Here is an 8,661-nt window from a genome sequence, read left to right as displayed (position 1 = left end):
TTAAGTTAATTTATAAATGAGGTCATCTAGGCTTTGGCTCATATGCTAACTTTCCGTAGTGAGATTCTTCTGATTAGGATCTTAAGGACTTTGTCCATCTCATAGGTCATAATTGGTGTGATTAGGCTTGCACCCACTGTTCCATGTCATTACCAGTAACTGAGGAGAGGTCGGACATGGCACAGATCTTTTCTTAGAGCAAACAGCAGCAGCAGAGAGTAGAGTTCCAGGCCCCCAGAATTAGGCAGGAAAACTCATGGCCTATGAACCCAGAGTATACTCTGAGAAGGTGCTGGTGAGTAGGGCAGATACACCCAGAATACAGTTGGTTGGAAAAACACAAGTGATCTGAGTCCAGTGTTTATCTCTGTGATCCACCACAGAATGGCAGGCTAGCTGAATATGAAGTGACTAGAAGCTTCTTTGGACAAGGCTCTCCTTGGATATTCTCTCCATGTGGACAGCCAGGGTGCTTAACATGAAAAGGAGTTGTAATCCCATCTTTACACCGTATAAACCATCAGCAGAAGTTCCAGGCTTACGGAAAAGGGAAAAGCAAAAGGCCTCTGGATTTCAAATTAATGAGTGATCTTAAGTGGCATTTACTAAGTTCAGCTACAGTTTCATGTATTTCATGAATCCCTTCCTCATCGTTATTTATTTCTCCCTTCAGCTGCTGGATTTCTAGGTAATTAACCCATATTCTGCCTCTCATTTGTTCAATAGGAATTTTCATCTTTACTTGAATGTTTGAGTAGAATTGTAAATCAGGTATGCCTGTCTAGGCTTAATCATCAGATTATAGCTAAATTGGTCTCCCAGATCTCGTGAACAAAAATGAATGGGCATTTTCGTTTTAAAAATTGTATTTCTGGACTAGTCCCGGGCTGAGAAGTAAGGAGGCCGAGCAGCGTACGGATGGCATCGAGGGGTCAATCCACGCCAGGCGTTGGGTCGGGGGTGGAGGAGTCGGAAGTGGTTAGATTTGGGGGAGGAGATCCGCTCACACACAGGAGGAGAGTGTTGAGCCGCCATATCTGCTGCCGCCGCCGCCGTTGCGAATGCAGCATCTGCACTTGGCAGCCTCCGCGGCGCCGCTAAGGTTTCTGTCGCTTCCCCTTAGCCCTCCGCTCTTGCCGCCTCACCCCCGCTGGCGTAGCCCGCTCTGTCTGGCCTATTGACCCCGCTCCCTCCCCGCCGCACATCTGGTCTTAAGACCATGGATCCGGGCAGCAGCAGCAGCGATTCGGCTCCCGACTGCTGGGACCAGGTGGACATGGAAGCCCCCGGTTCGGCCCCAAGCGGGGACGGAGTCTCCTCGGCGGTGGCCGAGGGCCAGCGTGAGCATCTCAGCTCAGCCTTCAGCCGTCAGCTCAACGTCAACGCCAAACCCTTCGTGCCTAACGTACATGCCGCGGAGTTCGTGCCGTCCTTCCTGCGGGGCCCGACCCCGTCGCCCACCTCCCTGGCCGGCTCCGCCAGCAACGATGAAACCTGCACCGGCGCGGGAGACCCTCAAGGTAAAAGGCTGGGATGGGGGGCACCTGTGGAACCTTCCAAAGAGAAACCTTTAGTGTTGTGTGAAGGTTCCAATTCAGCCTTTACCATGGAACTTTCAGAACCTGTTGTAGAAAATGGAGAGGTGGATATGGTTCTAGAAGAATCATGGGAGCACAGTGAAGAAGTGAGTGAAGCCGAGCCTGGGGGTGGTTCCTTGGGAGATTCAGGGCCCCCAGAAGAAAGTGGTCAGGAAATGATGGAGGAGAAAGAGGAAATGAGAAAATCGAAATCTGTGGTCATACCCTCAGGTGCTCCTAAAAAAGAACACGTGAATGTGGTATTCATTGGGCACGTAGATGCTGGCAAGTCAACCATCGGAGGACAAATAATGTTTTTGACTGGAATGGTTGACAAAAGAACACTTGAGAAATATGAAAGAGAAGCTAAGGAGAAAAACAGAGAAACTTGGTATTTGTCCTGGGCCTTAGATACAAACCAGGAAGAACGAGACAAGGGTAAAACAGTAGAAGTGGGTCGTGCCTATTTTGAAACAGAAAAGAAGCATTTCACAATTTTAGATGCCCCTGGCCACAAGAGTTTTGTCCCAAATATGATTGGTGGTGCTTCTCAAGCTGATTTGGCTGTGCTGGTAATTTCTGCCAGGAAAGGGGAGTTTGAAACTGGATTTGAAAAAGGTGGACAGACAAGAGAACATGCGATGTTGGCAAAAACAGCAGGGGTAAAATATTTAATAGTGCTTATTAATAAGATGGATGATCCCACGGTAAATTGGAGCAGCGAGAGATATGAAGAATGTAAAGAAAAACTGGTGCCCTTTTTGAAAAAAGTTGGCTTCAGTCCAAAAAAGGACATTCACTTTATGCCCTGCTCAGGACTGACCGGAGCAAATATTAAAGAGCAATCAGATTTCTGCCCTTGGTACACTGGATTACCATTTATTCCGTATTTGGATAACTTGCCAAACTTCAACAGATCAATTGATGGACCAATTAGGCTGCCAATTGTGGATAAGTACAAGGATATGGGCACTGTAGTCCTGGGAAAGCTGGAATCAGGATCCATTTTTAAAGGCCAGCAGCTTGTGATGATGCCAAACAAGCACAATGTGGAAGTTCTTGGAATACTATCTGATGATACGGAAACTGATTTTGTAGCTCCAGGTGAAAATCTCAAAATCAGACTGAAGGGAATTGAAGAAGAAGAGATTCTTCCAGGATTCATACTCTGTGACCCAAGTAATCTTTGCCATTCTGGACGCACGTTTGATGTCCAGATAGTGATTATTGAGCACAAATCCATCATCTGCCCAGGTTATAATGCGGTGCTGCACATTCATACTTGTATCGAGGAAGTTGAGATAACAGCCTTAATTTCCTTGGTAGATAAGAAATCGGGAGAAAAAAGTAAGACAAGACCCCGCTTCGTGAAACAAGATCAAGTATGCATTGCTCGTTTAAGGACAGCAGGAACAATCTGCCTCGAGACATTTAAAGATTTTCCTCAGATGGGTCGTTTTACTTTAAGAGATGAGGGTAAGACGATTGCAATTGGAAAAGTTCTGAAACTGGTCCCGGAGAAGGACTAAACAATTTTCTTGATTTCTCTGCACAATACTGTGAGGAGAATTAACAGCAAAAGTTCAACACCTTCTCTTATATACTGCCCATTGACAGACTTTTCTCCATATTTTGCAGAGAAATTTCACAGCAAAAATCCATGTTTTGTCAGCTTTCTCATGTTGAGATCTCAGTATGTCACTGTTGAATTACCCTCCAGTTTCCTCCCCTAAACCATGCTGCTTCCTTGGACAGGATCAGTAATAGCTCTGTAAGTGATGTTGATGTAATTGCCTATAATAATGAAAAGTTAATATATTTTTTAATTTTTCATTTTTCTTTAGGATAGACAACCCTTGTTCCACGCAGGCCAATAAGAGTGTGTCAGTGTGTGTATATGTTAAAAAGACAGCTAACATGTGAATAAAATATTCCATTTGAAACTCTTCAGTATTTGAAATGCTTTTGAACAATATTTAAAATTTGTATGTAATACTATTCAACTAGCTTCTTTTCTTTCTCAAGTAATTGAGTACGTTTTATCATTTTGGCTTTTCAAAACTGTCCTCCACTCACTGTCTTAAATGACAAATTTACAAACAATGCACAAGTTTGTATTAAAGGAAAAATTTTAATTTTGAAAAAAAAAAATTTATTTTAGGGTTCTTCCCAGTGAACTTAGTTTTCTGTGTCCAAGTCCAGTCAGTAAAGGAGCTCTTCTGTTTCCCCACTTACGATGTGAAAATGAAAGGCTCAGGCCATCTTATTTGTTTTCCATCTGGCCCCGTAACATTGAGCATGGCCAAATTACATGTATACCTGGGGAGTTAGACCATATGTTGACTAGTCTCTTATCTGTACTCCATCATCTTAACACACCCATCGGTTATGTTCACCATGAAACTTGTGATGTGGACACAGCACAATAAGGGACATGACTATTGAGAAGATAAATGCTTACAATAGGGCTGTAGGTCATTTAGTAAAAAGTAAGCGGTTGGTGAGGGTCCTGAGCTGGGAAATGAGACCATTCCACCCATTCACCCTTCAGTGCTTGAAGCTGATAGGAAAAGTGGAAGGTCATTTTTATAATCAGATCATGACCCAGTCTTGGGATCAGAGGCGCTGGACATTTCTCTGAACAACTTCTTGAGGAAAACATCAATTGTGGATTCTGAAGTGGCTGCATTTATTGCCAGGAGAGCAACCTTATAACTTGCATAACTATCAACAACTGAAGAATTTTTGTCTTGGTAAGTGGGCAGTGGGCCAGTGCAAACACCTGCCCAGTGATGGGCAGAGCCAGTTTCTCTTAGGTATAGCAGTATACCTGGAGTAAGAAACAGTTTATTTGTTTTGTTGGCAAATGTAACACTCACGGGCTGGTTGAACAGGTGTGGAGACTGCTGCCATAACACTCTGGGCCCATGATCAAGCAAAGGCAGTGTCCCTTTCTCCTTGGTCCCCTTTGTTTGTGTACCTGTGTACCCTCACGGTGTCTAACCTTTCAGAGATAGCCACTGGTCTTGTCAGAGCATCAATAGCATGGCTGTACTGTGAATCATTCATCATAGATCTTTTCCATGTGGGAAATGAGGAATTTTATTTTTTCATATGTCAGCTAACATAATCCACAGGAATGTGCCTCATACCATCTCGGACCCAGTCCTTTAATCATTTGAATGTCAGTGGCAAGAGTTTCCTCTTTATCATAAGAGTTCCTTTTCTTGGCTCTGTGTGCTGAACTTTGTACAAAATACAGACCAATCCAGTACTTGACAAAAGTTTGGCCCTGGCAGCCACTTTTTTTTTAAACTTATTTTTGATACTGCATCAATCTTACTGTTTCATAATTTTAGTAATTTACCAACAGGATTATTGTGGTTATCTTCCACTGATAGGCCAAAACCACAAGCCAGGACAGAACTCTTGTCTCCATCCAATTTGGATGATTTCCTGTCAAAAACTGATTCCTAAACATCTTTCTCATTAGCCAGTTATATACCAGAAGCTCTGAACTTTATATTTAAAAACGAAAACAAGAACCTTCTGAGAAAAGGAGATATATTTTGGGGAGAAGATTTTAGAAACCAATTCTTTGCATTTCGGTAAGAAGCAGATCATCCAGGTGGTTGGAAACACTAAGCTGGCCCTTTAGGAAAGTAGATACAAACTCATGGTAGCATTTCTTATTACCTTCCTTTATAGTTGTTAATATCTGGTGGTATTCTCCAGTACTCTAAATTGGGGCCAGTCACAAACACAGTACTAGTCTCCCTGGGACATCCAACTGCTTATACAGCCATATTCAGGGACATCCAACTGCTTATACAGCCATATTCAGGGCACTGTCTTTTCCAAGGTCCCCCACTGCCTCCAATTCAGACCAGTTTAACTTAATTGTCTTCAGAGCTTCATCTCAAATCCCTAGCAGTCAAGATAATGTAGAATCTTCCCAAGCCTTGGCTGCATGCTAAGTGCATTATGAACTTCATACTTGAGGCTTTCTCAGTGTCTACTCCTCTGCTCTTGGCAACTTTTCTCCCAAGGTTTCTCCTTTATTTCTCTTGCCACTATGGGGCAAACTCGAGATTTAAGGAAAGGGGCCAATTCTATACTTCAGCAAAGACCCAAGAAAGAAAGAAAGGGGGAAAGGTTGGGCTGGGTGAATGCTACCATACCTCCACAGTGCTCACTTTGAGCATCTTTCTCTGGTACTCGGGAAAAATTGCCAGTGTTTTCACTGTCCACTGAGGTAACTGTTTCTGTCCTCAAAAGACAAATCCTCTCTCAAAGTAGACCCTCCTTTCACAATGTGATTCTGGTTCACTCCAAAGCAAGAACCTGCTCTTTAAAGTTTGCTTACAGATCTTTCACAATGCAAATACTCAACTCACTCATTTTAGTTAAACTGGACTGTGAAGAAGCAGAGAGGTGATTCGTTACCATGCAATGGCCATTAAAAAAGAAACTATCCAACAACCACAGAAGTTCTGTCAAAACCTGAGCACTTAAACATGTTCATATTGATCCCAGGCCTGTTTTCATGTTCAGCGTGGCTCTTTCTATATCTTCTGTTGAGACTATTGGCATATTTCTACTTTTTTTTTAGTTTCCAGTTCCAATATCTACTCATAGTTGGCTATTGAAGGGAAAGAGAATTTGACTCAAGACCTTGGGATACCACTCATTACTTCCATGGGGTAAGAAAAGTAGACTTGCTTAAGAGTTTTGGACAGGCTTTTTCAAAGCACCCCATGAGTGTGTTTGTTAATGTTCAACATCACCAAAATCAACAAAGGAAAGGGAAAAGAAAAAAAAGAAGAATGTGCTGAATAAACATGCCATGTATCAGAATACAAAAGGGGAAAAAAGCTTTACTTACGTACAAGAGAGTACAGCTTATAAATTTACACTATACCCTGAAGAATATTGAATATTGGCTGCCTGCACAATTCTGTCCTGCACTCGACTGTGCCAGATTGTTTTAGAGGAAATTTGTCTAAATTCTAGGGAGATTCTTTTTTCCCACACTTACTCTTAAAAAAATTGTATAGATTTTTTTTATAAGTCATTGTTGATGAAAGGTGCAGCCTCTAAGATTCAGACATTAATCAAAAGGAGTTTCAGCAAAGCCCCTTATTTTCTACTCAGATTAATATAAAAGAATCAGATTTTGCATCCACAGATAATTTAAAAACATTTCTCAGTCCTCTAATGAAGAGATTTCTCTCTGATTACTGAACTTAATTCAAAAGTCCAAGCAGAACACCAAGGTCAAGGGTTTAGATCTCGCATCGGCCGGCCGTGAAAAAAAAAAAAAAAAGTCCAAGCAGAAAATATTGAAACCTGGCCTCAGTTTTAGCATGAAAGGACAGAAAAAGATTTCTTCATAGGCTGCTGTATACATTAATGTCACTGCATCTCTTACTTGATAGGATATATATCCAATACTCATATATATCCAATTATAGCTCTTCTTTCACATTTGGGGCAGTGAAGAAAAGGCTTCCTCTATTTTCTAACAGAGACTTAGATAAATTATCTCCTCCTGAGACTGCTTGTACTTGCTCTACTGTAGTCTAACAGTGACCTTTAGCTACACCAGTAAATTCACAAAAGGACACATTGTCACATGGCAAGTGACCAAGAAATACCCCCAAAAGGCTTCTGCAGGTTTAACTGGCAGTCCCTGGATAAATATTAGTGTTTGATCTCCACCCTTGTATTTCTTTTTGCACTCTGCTTTAATTGAATACTCCTATGACATGTATTATTTAGTTTTCTAAACTGCCTTAGCTTCTTTCGCCAATTTAGTAGGACATAAATGAATAGGTGAAATAAAAAGTATTACTGCGTTTTTTTAAAAACATCCAAAGGCTTAGATCCTGAGTCATGCTAATGACAGAGTGCTCCATCCCCATCCGCATTCTTCAATACATGCTAAACCAAAAAGAACTCTTATCCCAGATGATCCACAAGTGTAAATATCATACATTTAAGGAGGTCAGGAGATATATTTAAGGAAGCCCTAACTTTAAGGGATGGTGACTGAGGACAGAAAAGAGGTGGCTTCACAAGATCCTGGTGGTGAGTAAAATGTAGTGACCAAAAGTTTACATAATTCAAGAACAACTTTTTGCCTCTACGGATGGCATACTATTCAAGGCCTTGGGGAAAGTTGGGGGCAAGAGAAAAATAATATTGATTTCCTAGCACAATCAGAACTGTGCCTGCAGGTGGCTAGGGGACAAATGCACATCACATTCATTCTATAAGACAAAGAAAGCTGCTGGCAATAAGGATAGTGAGATTCCCCAAGCCTCACAGACCCTCAAGTATGAGTGTTAGATCCCACGCTATCTACCAATGCCTGACTGAGTTAATGGGACCCAAAATACCACATATGACCTAAGTGTGCAGACTGGTAACAGCTACAATAAGAAACAAGTTCTGCTCTGAGCCACACTTGGACCACCAACTCTGCCAGCATCTTTCACCATCAGAGTAGTGGCCAGAACCAAAATATATCCCCTTCTTGCCATGGAATATGCCGAGCACCATGCTGAGCAAACAAGGGACCTCTTTCCCTTCCCCTGCTGATGTTTCTCACGGTGATCTTGGCAATCCACTGAAGTGGCCATGACCCAAGGCAGAGGGGAAAAGTAATAATGCCCCATGGAGCCACCAGTAAGAACCTTGAGCAAAACACCTGGACCCTCCTTTATGAGCCTCTGGTCCCTCAGGCATAACATGCAGACAACGCCAGATATTTGCTTTGCAGGACTGCTGTGAGAGGACTGAACAAGGTTCAGGTAGGAAAAGTGTGTGGACATAGTGTGTGGCTCCAACCTTGTGCGTACATTCCCTTCAGTCCACATTCAATCTTTACCCCCAACTCTTTTTGCCCCTAGGAGCTCTGCTTCTCCTTTCTCACTGTGTCTGTGGATTGCTTATCCAATAGCCTGATGGATAAGAAGAAAAAAAAATGGCTGATTTTGTTCAAGAAACAATATGTCCAGTCCCAAGGGGAGACTCAGGACTGTTCCAATCCAGTCGTGGTTATTCCATTTCCCTTTGTCAG

The 8,661-nt window shown here is 42.3% G+C and overlaps 1 protein-coding gene across 1 annotated transcript; it reads left to right on the top strand.

Annotated features, from left to right (window-relative positions):
* Positions 1-1,027: 1,027 nt before the first annotated feature.
* GSPT2 (G1 to S phase transition 2) lies at positions 1,028-3,482 on the top strand. Its single transcript, XM_063083935.1, has one exon. The coding sequence runs from the start codon at positions 1,220-1,222 to the stop codon at positions 3,104-3,106; it is 1,887 nt and encodes a 628-aa protein (XP_062940005.1). The 5' UTR covers positions 1,028-1,219; the 3' UTR covers positions 3,107-3,482.
* Positions 3,483-8,661: the final 5,179 nt, after the last annotated feature.

Source organism: Cynocephalus volans, chromosome X (assembly GCF_027409185.1).
Source record: "Cynocephalus volans isolate mCynVol1 chromosome X, mCynVol1.pri, whole genome shotgun sequence".
Lineage (NCBI taxonomy): Eukaryota > Metazoa > Chordata > Mammalia > Dermoptera > Cynocephalidae > Cynocephalus > Cynocephalus volans.
The sequence above is the reverse complement of the archived record's forward strand: the minus strand, read 5'-3'. Positions and strand labels throughout refer to the sequence as shown.